General features: G+C 40.0%; 3 protein-coding genes across 3 annotated transcripts; 2 read left to right on the top strand and 1 right to left on the bottom strand.

Annotated features, from left to right (window-relative positions):
* The first annotated feature begins 1,509 nt into the window (after positions 1-1,509).
* Positions 1,510-3,514, top strand: LOC117592764 (histone-lysine N-methyltransferase, H3 lysine-79 specific-like). The gene is made up of 4 exons (XM_034291971.1): positions 1,510-1,557; positions 1,694-1,981; positions 2,256-3,416; positions 3,509-3,514. Exons 1-4 carry the CDS (start codon positions 1,510-1,512, stop codon positions 3,512-3,514), a joined length of 1,503 nt encoding a protein of 500 aa, XP_034147862.1.
* Positions 3,399-4,524, top strand: LOC105025625 (beta-mannosyltransferase 4-like). Its single transcript, XM_034291931.1, has 2 exons — positions 3,399-3,952; positions 4,410-4,524. The coding sequence occupies exons 1-2, from the start codon at positions 3,534-3,536 to the stop codon at positions 4,411-4,413; spliced, it is 423 nt and encodes a 140-aa protein (XP_034147822.1). The 5' UTR covers positions 3,399-3,533; the 3' UTR covers positions 4,414-4,524.
* A 4,448-nt stretch (positions 4,525-8,972) lies between these two features.
* Positions 8,973-12,341, bottom strand: c1galt1c1 (C1GALT1-specific chaperone 1). Its single transcript, XM_010896418.4, has 2 exons — positions 12,177-12,341; positions 8,973-11,612 (listed from the first exon to the last, which is right to left on the bottom strand). Exon 2 carries the CDS (start codon positions 11,588-11,590, stop codon positions 10,634-10,636), a length of 957 nt encoding a protein of 318 aa, XP_010894720.1. The 5' UTR covers positions 11,591-11,612; positions 12,177-12,341; the 3' UTR covers positions 8,973-10,633.
* Between the last annotated feature and the right edge of the window lie 2,307 nt (positions 12,342-14,648).

Below are 14,648 nucleotides of genomic sequence, written 5' to 3' on the forward strand. Positions count from 1 at the left end.
TAATGTCTGTGCACGCAGGATGTCTTTTGATGTATTTATAAGGAGGTAATTGAGCAGACATTCTTGTTAGTAATGTAAGTGTTCTGTGTCAAATACAGGTTTTATGAGTACTTATAGACACCAGGTTTCATCACAACACGTTTTGTTACAGTGTGCCTAAATAAATATAGCCCTGCACTGAAATCATTGGAAAATCAATACACAAAAAAAATTGTGAATAAATAGTTCCAACCCACCCCAAATAAATATTCAACTTTTTGTGCTCATAGAGTTGCACTTATAGTTTCCCGAGGTTAAGAAATAATAGGATAGATGAACTGGTGTTACATGATTAGTTATTGTAAGGTTTTTATTTTTCCCGCTCTGAGATTTCAGTTTGTTTTTCAATTGAATTGTTCACGTTATAGGTCACATTAAAAGTGGAAAAAGTTCTGACATGATTTATCTTTGTCTCATTATTTTACCTCACAAAAACCTGCCATTTTATTAGGGATTTGTAGACTTTCTATATCCGCTGTATATTTACATGCCCTTGTTTTGCAAATATTAATTCAAGTTCAAATACATTTCATGTAACTTTCTGGTATTGCTGAAAAGCCGAACAGTTAATGCAACAACGTGATGGCTCAAGTGAATGTATGTGTCCCTTTTAATTCCTGTTAACGTATGATTGATAGTTGAGTAATTATACAGTACATGTTAGTGTTCACACCTGTAATGTGTATTGAGAGTGTTAGAATTGTGATTATTTTAGTTTGGTATAATAAATGGCAGCATTTTCTGTGTCACGACATGGTCACACTTGTGCTTTATACAGAAAGTTGTGTGTAGAGTTAGGAAAACGTGTGAATGGGACTTGTGTGAGAAAAGGGAAGAATGCTTATTAGTTGGGTGTTTTCTCCAGGGATTATGAAAATGGTTTTGTGGATAGTATTCATAAAACCAGTTTTAGTTGGTAAATAATTGTGAAAAAAACACTCAGAGAAAACGGATGATTGAACCGCTAGGCTAGACATATTATTGTAATGTATAGTCAGACAGCATTTGTCAATAAATAAATCTGTGTATTAGGAAAATGAAGGGGAAACCATATGCTGGCCATGACCAAGGTATCTGAATGTGAAACTCCAGCTAATATGACTCCAAATTAGGCACTGTTTTATTCAAAATGGGTGTGTTAATAGAATTTCATTGGCTAAGCATGGTGTCACGTGTCATAATAAAATGATGTCAACTGCATTCCAACCCTCGTCAGATTCTAGAACATTTGTGTTGGAGTGCAAACAGATTAGGCTACTTTTATGAACATGAACCAAAATAAACTGTGAAATTAGGGAATTATTCCATCGGTAGACAAAGTAAGTTGAATCTAAATAGATGTCTAAAGATTTAAGTGGAACCCAAAGCAAAATGTCTAATACCTGTAGTCACAATTCATGAAAGATCCCAAATGATTTGACTATATTGCATTTTTTTCCCCTCACCAGGTGGTTCACATAGACAGACATCATGGGCTGTTTCTGTTTCCCTAGTCCAAAGACAGCCCTGCTCGTCACTGTAAGTAGGAGCATCCATTCTCATGGAAGCTTCATCACTCTTTTAGGAATTTTGTTAAAACATTTGCTACTAAAGTGTATTTACTTTCCTCTGTAATGTGATACCATGACCATCTCTTTCTATGCATCTTCTTTAGAGGGAGCCCATAGAGACTCAAAATCTGTCTCTGCTAAGACAGAAGGTGACCCTGATGGAAAACGCCATCACAATGCTGAAGAGCGATCAGGACACCTTAATGGCTCTGTTAAAAAAGAGACAGAAGAAACAGCAGAATCAAGAGGAGCTGCTGCAGAACCACAAACAGAAGCAGGAGAAGAACTACCTGCAGCTCTCTGCGATCACCAGAACGCTGGAGGTCAAGATGGACCAAGAGATCAAGGCAATCTGGGCGGTCCTGAGGGGACTGGAAGAGTCTGTTGAGGCGGTGAGATTATATTTTAGACACAGTTATAGAGAAGTCATGGTTAAACATATCAGTCAAGATCGACAGTGTGAACATGTTTTCAAAAATAATTCACTAATCCTGCTATTAGATGTCATGGAAGTTCACAGGAGCTGGAAGAAAAGCCATAGTACTCTATACAAATCTTGGGAACATTAAAAATGCTACGCAGACCTGTTTATTTACATGGTATCACGCCGTGAATCGGTTTCACATGCTTTAACTATATATTATACTGTTGTTCCTCATCCCAAAGAACAAGAACGGTTTGGAGAGAACAGACTCTTCTGAACATTTGACACCCTGTTGGGAATTCCCATTTCCAGTACGTCCTCGTTCTTCAAGTGACTGGCATGAGGAATGCGTCCAGTATCCCTGTGTTCAATTCGCCACCCGTGGAAACATCCAGAATGTGACTCAGAGAGACATCTCAGGTGTTCCTCCATCTGGCCAGAGACTCCACAAACGGTCTCATGTCCTACCGCCTCTGGTTGATCCTCCCGTGCCTATTAAACATTGCTTTCCTGATCTCTCCCCAACCAAACGCTCTCTGCCTTTGCCACATACGGTTTCTAAGGGAATCAACATGGACCCGTGTTCAGACACAGCCTTCAGACAGCAGAAGGACTGGATGAAGACCAAGGAAGAGGAGAGGGAGAACGATAGAGTGGAGATACTGAAGGCAGTGGAAAAAGAGGTGGAGAGGAAATGGAAGAAGTTGCAGAGGAACTCACCAGGTCGTGGATTCCTGGAACAAGAGGAGATGGTAGACATGATGAAGGCAATGGAAGCTAAGAGGGTGAAGGAAAGAGTTGAGATCCTTCAATTGGCGGAAAAAGAGTTTGAGAGGAAATGGCTCGAGATGCAAAATGCAGGTCAAAAACCGAAGGGAGATAAGAGTGAGGTGCATTTTGCAGAGAAGGAACTGGAGAACAACCTGAAAGGCCAGATGAAAAACATCCCGAAACCTCTTGAAGAAATAAAAAGAGATAAAGCAGAGAAGGATTTAACATTGTCCGAGATATTTGATGAAGAACTACAGAGAGCTAAAGAGAGGATTAAGATTCTAGACAAGTTGATGAGGGATAACAAAATGGAGCGCAAACTCAGGTTGGAGGAAGAGAAAAAGAAAGAGAAGGAGAGGAAAGAAAATAAAATACAGGAGAAACTGAAATTGGAAGAAGAGAAAAGGAAAGAAAGGGAGCAATTTAAGGTCCTTGAGAAGGAGATAAAGTCAAAAGGTCTGGAAGAGAAACGCCGGTTTAAGGAAGAAAAGGAGAGGATAGAAAACCTACAGAAGGAAAAGAAGGTGAGACTTAAGCAAGAGAAATTAAGATTGGAGGCAGAGAAAAGGAAAGAGAAGGAGATGGCAAAGACTCTGAAGAAGGAGAAGAAGGAAAAAGAAATAAAAGAGAAAGTACGATTGGAGGAAGCTAAAAGGAAAGAAAAGGAGATAACAAAGGCTCTGGAGAAGAAGAAGACCAGACAAGCAAATGAGGAGAAATGTAGACTTGAGCAAGAAAAAAAGAAAAAAATGGTGATGATGAAAAACCTGAAGAAGGACAAAGAAAAGGCCAAGAAAATGTTAGCTGAAGCAGAGAAACTAAGAGAACGTGAGGAGAAGAAGTGCTTGCAGAAAGAGAAGGAGCGCAAAAAAGCTGAGAAAAGGTTAGCTAAAGCTGAGGCAAAAAACAACGCAAAAGCTGTTGAAGAGCTACAAATGCAGGAAGAGGAAAATAGAAAGCATCAACTAAACACTAAGGGAACAGCAGAGATGAAGAAGGAACAGGAGAGGACAGACAACGACAAGCCAAAGAGAATATTACTGACAGAGAACATCATTTTAGTCCGTCAGGCAAACAGGATGGACAGACACAAGACCCCATCACTGAAGGAGTCAGACTCAGAGGAGTGGGCAGATACAGATGGTGATGATGAGTCTGAGACTGACTGGTGAGTCTTGAACCAGGCTCTAGCTTCTAGGAATCCTTAATAAAACCAGGCTCTTATATAGCATCTGAATAGAACCACATTGAGCCTCTCATAGCATCTAAACAGAAACAGGCTTTAGCATCTCATAGCTTCTCAATAAAACCAGGTTTTAGCCTCTTAGATTGCTGAATAAACCAAGGCTTTAGTCTTTTATAGCATCTGAATAGGACCAGGGTTTAGCCTCTAATAGTCTAAATAGAATCAGGCTTTAAAGTCATTAGAATCTGAATAGAGGCCGATGCGGAGTGCATTCATTGTGCATCTGCTTTGCTGTTCCATACCTGTTATGTATCTCTCAGCAGTGATACTATAAGATATAGCCTCCCTATCCAGGCTTTTAGCATTATTACACATGGTTCATAATGTAAAGTATAGGTTTGTCTCAGAATCAAAGCTAACTGATATGTTTGTGTTACAGGTGAAGACTGAATGCCCAATCACTTGTGGAAGAAGGAGATTTTCAACACTTGACATGCAACAGGGTTTCAAAAGGAGTTAGGGAAGGATAAGTGGTAAAGAGACAACAAGACAAAATAAACTCCCACGACTCTCCCTTCTTTCTCAGGGGGAAGTCATTTAAAGAAAGACCTTCATATTTTGTTGAATAGTAAAAGCTGGCAATGTAAAATGGCGTGTGTTCCCGGGTCTAAAATAAAGTTAATTATGCCCAACCACTCAGGGATGACTCCAAAGTCATATGTTCCTGTGCCTTCGAGAATTCCAGGACTCAGGGACTCCATGTCTGGTCGCTTAGACTTACTTATGTGTGTGTGTAATTACCAGTAGCCCTATGAGCTTGAGTATGGGGATGAACGAGGAATGCCATAGCCATCTATATTCCAAAGTAACACAATTTATTCCACTCAAGTAATAAAGTTACAATACAAAACATAGTTACATGCCAACACGATTCAACGTCCTCCCAACTAGCCTAACGGTCTACTAATTATACCATAAGTATTTAAGACACAATAGCACGAAGGTATGCTATGAGCTTCTGTTAAAGATAGACTCACAGAACTAAGTCAAACTTCACTATTTATCCCACCCGGACAGGCTGAATCCAAACTCCCCCATTGCATCTATAATAGGATCACCTCACCTTGGCTAAAACAAGGAAAACAAATAAACTGCCATTCATGCATTTACATATATTCAATCAGCACCATACAAAGCTAGACACATGGTTTTGCAGGATTCTTCATCTGTTAAACATTTACCTGTAACAAATGTACAGGATTGAAACCTATTGGAGATTTCATCCCTTTATGGGACACACATGAAAAGACCAAACATCAGTGCAGTTAATCCAATGGAAATCATACTTCTACTTGGTTGAATTGTCCATCCTCACACCTGGTTTGTCTGAGCAGATGGGGCTACCTTGACCCCCACCATGTATGTCCGTTCCTTTCAGGATGCAAATAGGCCCATTGGTTTGAGATTAGGATGTTCCACTGAGTTGAGACACCAGGAAACACAGCACCTTCACAAACCTTCCAAAATCTTTCATTACACTACATGTCCCATAAGAAACAAAAAAGTTACCTGAAAAGAAAAGGGAAATGACCGTGGCATCAGAATAGACTTTGAATAGCAACCTGTCAAACCAAAATAGGAACATCAGTTTGCAATGGGAAAAGTTTAGAAAACATGATGAGTAAAAGACATTACATTCTCTTTCAAACCGAATCATGATCTTGCATATTGCGCCCTGCAAGTCTTTTAATTGAATTTATAATGTGTTATTGCTGAAAACATACACAGCTAGTCTATATGATCCGTGTCTTGTTCTAGATGTGGGCACCTATATCAAAGGGAACAGGAGAGACTCCATGTTCTAAAACCAGAAGATAATATAACTTCAAAAAAGTCCATCTTTCTTGCACCCAGTCTATTTATATGAAAATCACTACATCATTGTCAGAATAAGAATTGCCCCTGTGCATCCCTCTGCCATGCTCTGCCTAGAGGTCTTCCTGACCCTGACGGTGGTCACCACCTACCTGTAGAGGGCGCCATGCTTTAACACGTTTAACATGTTGTGAGCTGGGGCATTCTAGTTCTGAATGACACTGCTGTTGTTGATAAGCAGCGTCAGGTAGGATTGTGGCCAGTCAAGTGCAATGGGCCTGACAGATATACCTTATTGGAGAGTAAAGACCCTGGTAAGATTTTAGATTTATTTTACAACTACAATGATAGAATGGGAGACAATAATTCACCTGTCAATGGGGGAATACATGTTAATATTATTATTATCACAACTCAGTTGTTAGCTATGAATTTGACTACGACACTTAAAGGCAACCTTCCCTAATTTCCATGATTTTCCATGAATCTTAGTTGTTTTCAGAATTCTCTCACTAGTGGTTTATCTCTGGTCTCGTTTTTAGACCATCTTGTCTTGTCGCTTTCCCAAGACACTCTGCTCCAATTTCCTGCTTATTCCCACCCATTTCCAGGAATCTTTCAACCAGGACAGAAGATTAGTGGATGCGAGGGGATGTTAACAAGAAAATGAAAAAAACACAGGATTACTGTCAATTTAGACTATTTATATAGTTATCCTACATGCTGTAGACAAACATAGACCTACAATATTCCACCAGGACCGGTAAGCAGTGGGTGGTGTTCGTAGCAGACTTTTTCTGCAGTTTCCTATTTGGAACTCCTGGTCTCCTGTGTTTGGAACAGTGTTAGAGTACTCTTATGCAAACATCTGCACATCCTTCAAGCCTCCTAACTTCTTAGTTCTTGCTGGACCATGTTTCATACAGGGTCTACTGTCCCACATACATACATACAGCATGTATGTAGGACAGTAGACCCTGTTTTAGCTACCTATCCTGTAGATAAAGAGCAAGTGGAGTGGCTATGTTGGCTATTTAAGCATGGGACATTGGTGATCCCTGCAGGACAGGTAATTAATGACTTTAATTTAAGGGGAGGGCAACATCCACACCTGCTACTTGATTTTACATGTTACAGTATAACCTGGCTTAGAACTCGTAACAAAAAGGGAGGCCACATATGATCTGTATGTGAAAAGAACAGATTAATAAAACTAAAATGTAACAAAAATCTACAGTAAGTTATGGACACCTGTGAGATCAGTGGTGTAAGCAGTTGATGGACGAATGTGCTGCGGGGATGTTGTATAATGCGCAACAAACCAAACACAGGTGGTGGAAGTCAACCTGCCAGTCAGAAGAGAGGCAGCAGATATGGCAACACTTCATAGCCCGCAAGCCAAATCTTCCAAGGTGCGCCATGCTCCGCCCACCGGCCTCCGGTGACAAGTTAACAACCAAACAGGAAAGCACAGTAAACAGTGAGACGGATTTCACAGGTATGCGTTTTCAGTGGCATAACATTAATAACTGTATTGCAACCCAGAATGTTTATTCATAGATGTTGCATGTTGTATTTGATCATTTATGTATCTTATAATAGTTCTCTCTATGAACTACACTATTTCAGGAGTGGAGAGACGTCCACGAAGTGGAGGGCCATGCAGAGGGGATTGCTGGGCTGTGGATTGGCAGGTCTAAGAGTGGAGGGGTGTGGCGTGGAACATAATTCAACAATAGCTACAGTGACGTATTTGGGATTTCAATACAGTCATCAATGCTATGATACTAAAAAAGCTGTCATACTTTACAATGAAGTAGCAAGTGCAGATACTGCCTTCCCCTTAAATTCCCAAGTAATTAAAGATCTCCCCTGTATGTCCTGTAAGAATCAATACCTCAGAGAGCAATGATATGCTGTCGTCCATATTTTCCACATTCAATAACATATTTTATTTTATCCTTAAACCTGTTTTCTTTTGTCATTTATATTTATCGAGGGAGAATAATTTGTCAGACATTTTCTAAAACATCTCGCTCGTTGGACACAAGTGATATATATTTTTCCTAAGTCAAAACATTAATGAAAACAGGCATAGTGCTTGTCCATAATAAATATTGGTAGCCACTATCTGATCTGACAAAAAATATATTTCAAAGGAAGGCCATACAACTACATTAAATTGCATATTTTTATGCAACTGATCCGCCTGCTCTTTCTACACTGAAGTTTCTTTCAGTAAGCATAATTGGATAATTGCAATAATAATTGACAGATTAACAGTTTAGCTGCAGCCCTAGTAGCATGTAATAAATACTTTTTATTTTTGTTGTCTGTCAATACATTTAATTTTCTTTCTGAATGTACACATAGATTCTCTGTATATATACAGTGAGGGAAAAAATTATTTGATCCCCTGCTGATTTTGTACGTTTGCCAACTGACAAAGAAATGATCAGTCTATAATTTTAATGTGAGGTTTATTTGAACATTGAGAGACCAGAACAACGCATGTCAAAAATGTTATATATTTGCATTTTAATGAGTGACATAAGTATTCGACCCCTCTGCAAAACATTATTTAGCACTTGGTGGCAAAACCCTTGTTGGCAATATGTGTGTGTGTGTGTGTGTATAAAATGTTAAAACACTAGAGCACACCAAAGCCCGGCTGAAAAACTGTTCCATTATTCCATAATATTTAGGTCCCCAATTAACATCTCATATTGACTGAGCATTAACAGAACATAAAGGGGTAGAGTATGCTGTACTTGTTTCCAGCAATATGGTGCAATTAACAAATGTTAATTATTTACAAACTTTGTATAACCTGGGTAACCCTAAAGAATTAACCAATCTTGAGAATTGGTTTGACAACTCAGCATACTGTAGTTGGGAAACATAGAAGTTTTGTAGTTGAGGTTTGCAAACAGAAACTGAGTAAGGCCTTTAATGAGATCAAGCCACCCTCTTAATACCAGATATATTGATGACATCAAGTCAGCAGTATTGACTTTAACAAAACATAAGCCACTACGATAGACAGAAAAAAAACATATCAGTTGAACTGCCACTGTATTTGAATGAGGAAACATTTAGTGAATTAATAATTAGTTGGAGAAAAAAATAAGAATTTCAAAGTATGTTTTTATTTTTTGCTGTTTTAGGTACAATTTCAACTGCTGCCTTCATGAAGATACTTCAACCTTTTTAACATACAAAACAATTAACTTCAGTTTTCACCAGAGGTGGCGATAACTCACCAATACGTTAGAAGTCTTTATTAAATGCCCCTGCTGGCATGGATGACAACGGATTCCAAAGATACACTCAAGAGACCTCTTCACAGCTCAGTGCCATGCATTCAGACCCCATCATTGGAACTATGTAGGAATGCCTTTACCATGCTAAAGATATATCAATCATATGCATTTCCTAAAGCGTTTTTCACGTGCTGTGTCACAAAGTGCTTATGCAGACACCGAGCCTAAAACCACAGGGAAAACTGAGATGTTGAAGCACAGTGGTTGAAAATCTAAAGAGGCCCGGTTTCTTCTGGCTGTACCAGTAAACCAAAATCATTCAGGGTATTCAAACACACATTTTATGTAGTTCTTTGTGTTAAGAGAATAAACATAGCAATGAATTTCAATACACTTTAATTTCACCTGATTGTCTAATTACCAGAAAATATAATAAAACAAACTCACATCCACCAACATGTTTTAAATAGAATGGTGACATCCTCCGTAGCAAACTACTTATTAGCGCTTTACATTCATCTTAATACTAAGATTAATTTAACAAAGATTTCACTTAAAGACGTACCAGTTAAATAATATTCTATAGAGTACAAGTCATTGTTTTTCCCTAGCACTAACCAACTCATTAAACTGATGAGAAACTCAGCTGTGTAGCGCTCAGGCAAAGACAAAATCATAAATCCCTTATGTGGTCCCTAGGACTAGAAGAGTGCTGGCATTTACATGCACACTAGAAATGGAATTAAACTGATTATGGCAACAGGCCGATTACATAAATGATGTAAACACTTGTCTGCTTAATGGTGTAAGGTAATAATTGGAATAAACACTGAATGTACAACTATGTAACCACAATTCATGTTCCAGTAGTCAAATAATGATGTCACCACCATCCATGCAAATAATTTCCAAGCCGAAATAATTTACCTTGCAAAGCTTGTAAATGTTCAAAATGTCCAGTGCACACAAATGTGATTTCCCTGTTTTATGATGAAATACAAATTTTTCTAAGAATGGTCTGGGGAAAAAAGCCCTGGAATTACAACCTGGTGGGGTGGAGCTTTGGGCTTAGTTCATTATGTCAAAATGTTGATGTGGAAGCCACAATGCTTGTTCATCTGGGTCAGAGGATAGGCCCTTCACATGCCCATATGATCACACTGATTAAAACAAAATGCTAGCAATAAAGAGATGATTTTAAAATATCATCAGAAAGACTATTAATTAAACCTATTTTACAGGGCTGAATACATGCAATCATTGCATGAGTGTGTACATGTAATCACACTCATTGAGAAATAGCGTGCGAGTGTGTTATCCTTAACATGTTAATTAATTGTTCCCAACACCAATGGTATGTACCAGGTGCAAATTCAAAAGGTACAAAATACATAAAAATAATTATTTGCTGGACATGTATATAAACTTTATAACTGAGTCTCTTTATTCAACAGTCTGACTTTCCTTCAAAGAGCAGCAGTCTGTTTTAATGCCACGTCTGTCCCAAACCAGGATAAGTCGTCTTTCAGTCGTTGTCCGAGCCTTCGGGGGGTAGAAGTATCAATGAGTCGTGGAAGTCGTGCCCGTATGGCCGTAGTCTGTAAACCCCAAACATCATGACCTGCATCTGGCTGGGAGACATTCCACCGAAGGTGACGGCCAGGTCAGAGCAGCAACCTTCCACCACGTCTTGTGGGTTCTTGACCATGCTCTCTTCAATGAGCGAACTCACGCTCTTACCGTTAAAAAGGCCTTTGCCGTGTACGTCCTCGCCGTTTTCGGCGAAGACCCCCGTGTATTTCAAACACACAGCCAGTTGTTTCTCCTCGCTCAGCTTCCACAGGGCTCGGCCCCTCTCGGGACACTTCTCCTCGTCCTTGAACACCTTAACCAGCCTCTCGAGCGCCTCGTAGCTTAGCACGATGCCGCTGTCATACTCCACGTACTCCAGCTCTCCCGACTTCACGGTGTGGCCGATGTAGAAGGGCTCGTTTGGGTCTTTGACCAGGAGGAGGTATTTGAGGTTCTCGATGATGGCGAAGGTGGTGGGCCGCGCCACAAAGAACCAGCGCAGGTCGCCGGCGTTATCGTATGCGTGCTTCAGGGCCTTGCGAAGCCTGGCCCACTCGTCCTTCTCGTTAAGGTCCACAGCTTCCAGAGCTTTGGTCGACTCGGAGCTGTAGAACACGGCTTGGTCGCAGTGTTTACTCCAGGTGTCCTTGGCTGTCGCCCAATACACCAGGACCTTGGGCTGGACCATTACGACACAGTAGACTCTCACCTTCTTGGTGAGCTCCACCATCTGGGGCTCAGACAGTCGCTGGAGCTCATCTGTGCTGGGTGCTTTGATGTGATGGTGGTGGTGCTGGTCCTCGGGGCTGGACTGCATGCCTGGTGTGAAGCTTCCCAAAAGGGCCAATACCAGGCAGAATATGCCTCCTAGGGCCATGCCCTTCATGAAAGAGCTGCCTTCGGACAACATTGTAGGTTGTCAGCAGCCCGCACTGTGAAAATAGAAACCAAAGTTGACTGATGAACAGTGAACAGTAATTAAGTTGTGCGCACAGGCGCTAAACCATAATTGCCACCAATGACTAAAGTGCAAGGCTGACTTGTACTGATAACCAAAACTCTATATCTATTTCTTGATATTTGAGTGACGTTAAAATATACCGAACTTTTTAGCAAAAAAAAAAAATCAAAATAATAGCAAACTAGTTTAGCTCATTGACATCGGCTACAGTAACTCGTAATGTAAGCTACCTAACTTGTCAAACGGGTTAGTTACACGTAAGAAGCCTATCGAGAGCAATATTACCGACGAATTACTGTCGGATAATACAAATGTTATATAGTCAACTAGCTAGCTGGCTGCCTTTAGATTTCTAAAACGTGTTTGCTGTCTTAAGTAAACGTAGATACCTAGCCAGGTTCTGTCGTAACAGATACCTAGCCGGTCAAGTACAGTAGTAACTTCACCTAATCTAGCAGGTTAAGTAAATCAAAACACAAAACGCCACGTGACTAAAACAAACATTCCAATTGTAATAAAACAGTTAAAAACTTACAAATGACTGTTGCTGACAGCTTAATCCTTTTTTTTTTTTTTCACCAGCGAGCGAGATGTCAGATTTGCGACGTGGGCAGTTAGAGCAGGCTAACCGCCAAGCTACCATATAATGGCCAGACCAGCTAGAACAGGCATCACCTGAACCAGCTAGCTTGGATTTACAAACACCCGGAACTTCCTGGGTCTAAGTCACGTGATAAATTGATAATAGACAGTTTTTACCATAGACATAATAAAGAGTAGACGCCGCATCGACCGCTACTGCCTACTGGCGCTGACGAGCCGTGGGACCGCCATCTTGGACCTGTCTGCCACTCCACTCAATGTAATCTGTTTTGGCAGGTGAAACGAGCTGTCAGCGCATTTAATTAATCATACCTCAGTGAATACCTTACTGATTTTCACGCGAGTTTTTTTGCTGCAAAGGTCATACATGTAGCTATGATACAGGACACATGGTTCAGCGTATTTTAATATTCATAGTTTTATATTCGTCAAAACTGTGAACATAATCCCCAAAAAGGGAGAAAAATAGGAACATTTCCAGTTTGACTATCATTCTGATTGAAACACCTAATGTGTAAATAGTGGCAGTAAAGTCAGAAATATATATTTCTCTCTCTCTCATTTCACAGCCCCCACCCCAACATACACACATGGGTCCCAGTCTAAAATAGCAGGATGAAATGAAAACTGACAGTTTTTATTTAAACTGCACATTTACTTTGTTGAAACTCCCTTGAAAAGTCTGCAAACTTAATGTAGCAATTTTCTAAACACAGTTACAAATGCTTTTCAGAACCCAGAGAGAAAGAGATCAGGGCTAAGACAGTCACAAACACAAGGACATAATGTAAAGATAAACATCATTATACACAAGCTCACAAACCCAGTGTAAGGCAAAGGAGACCAACATTTGGATTCCTGGAGACACACACCATGAGGCTAGAGTTCATGAAACACAAACAATCAGAGGTATTTACATATTTACATATAAAGCTTAGAATTAGTTTTGGGATGCTGGAATTTAGGATTAAAGTCTTGAATTGTTGTGGAACCACACACACGCACACACTCTAAAACCCCTGAAAGAGGACAGTTCTTCCTCGTGCTCCCTTTCTGCAGTTCAAGAGAGGTGAGTTTGGTAATGTGGTGCAGCCTTATTTTGAGAAACACAGACACAACCAATGACAACAAGTCAGAATGATGGTTGTCGATGCCAAACTGAGTCTCCTCAATGTGTTCCCCAAGCAGAAAAACATCCTCCGTTCCAATCACCTCCCGGGCGATGCCTGTGACTGTCGACACCTTAGGAGCGTGCATTGGTGAAGCTTGGCGGATCACCCTCTCTGCAGCACTCAGCACCTTATTAAAAGAATAATTTAAAAAAATACATTATATTTATATAGTGCTTTACACAGGTGAGACACCACACCGAACCATCAGGCGGTGGAAGATGGCCTGGAAGTGCCGATGGATTGTTATTCAAGCCTCCTTATATGGAAAACAGGCACACAATACATACATTACTCACAAGACAAAGATATTCATTAGGTATATTTTCAAAATTGTAATTAAAAGAACACCAACCCTACCTGACGCTCTGATTGAATTAAATAGGAGCTCCAAGTAATCTTGGCTGAACCTGTAGGTGAGCACATACCGCTGAACTAAATAATAAGCTTGTTTGAGAACCATTCTACTATCAGATGTTCTGTTGCCTTTATTTTAAGTGGGGTGGGTATGAGACATGAGAGGTAACTTACTTTTGTTAGGGTGAATTACACGTGAATAATACACAGTGTTGGGCAAGTTACTTGGAAATTGCAGTGAGCTAAGCTATTAGTTACTCTGTCATGAATAAAGCTTCACTACACAAAAGCTACCACCCAGTCAAATGTAGCAAGCTAAGTAACACAAACACAGCAGTAGGCTAGTTCATTACATAGGAAGCTACTTTAAGTTGTGCTAATTTCACATGACAAGAAAAGTAGCTTGTGTGGCCAAGCTACTTGGTAAATAAAGGAGTTACTACTACTGAAAAGTTACTTGATTCTGGAAATAGTGAAGCTACCACCAAAATACTAAGTCACTAGTTAAGCTAGTACTGCCCAACAATGATAATACCGTCTTTTATTTATATAAATATATAATTAGCTGGCCAATGTTATACCAGTAATATTTGCTTTATTTCTACAATAGCATTCTTGAGTCAGTTGTAATCTAAGTCAGTGTTATAGAATATGACTTATCAAGTCTCAGTTCGCTGGGTGAACACCGGCTGGTGCAGTAAACATAGCCTAGCTAGCTGGATACGATTTCAGTACAGTAATATCAAAGATCCTAGGCTTCTTCTCAACTCTCTGGTAATATTCTAGTCACAAAATACAACCAATAACACGGTAATGTTAAATCTTATTTGTGAAAAGTAATCCCCCGAGCCCTGCTTTCGATGGTCCGCCGATATGAG

The sequence above is a fragment of the Esox lucius genome, chromosome 4, assembly GCF_011004845.1.
Source record: "Esox lucius isolate fEsoLuc1 chromosome 4, fEsoLuc1.pri, whole genome shotgun sequence".
In the NCBI taxonomy this organism is placed as follows: domain Eukaryota; kingdom Metazoa; phylum Chordata; class Actinopteri; order Esociformes; family Esocidae; genus Esox; species Esox lucius.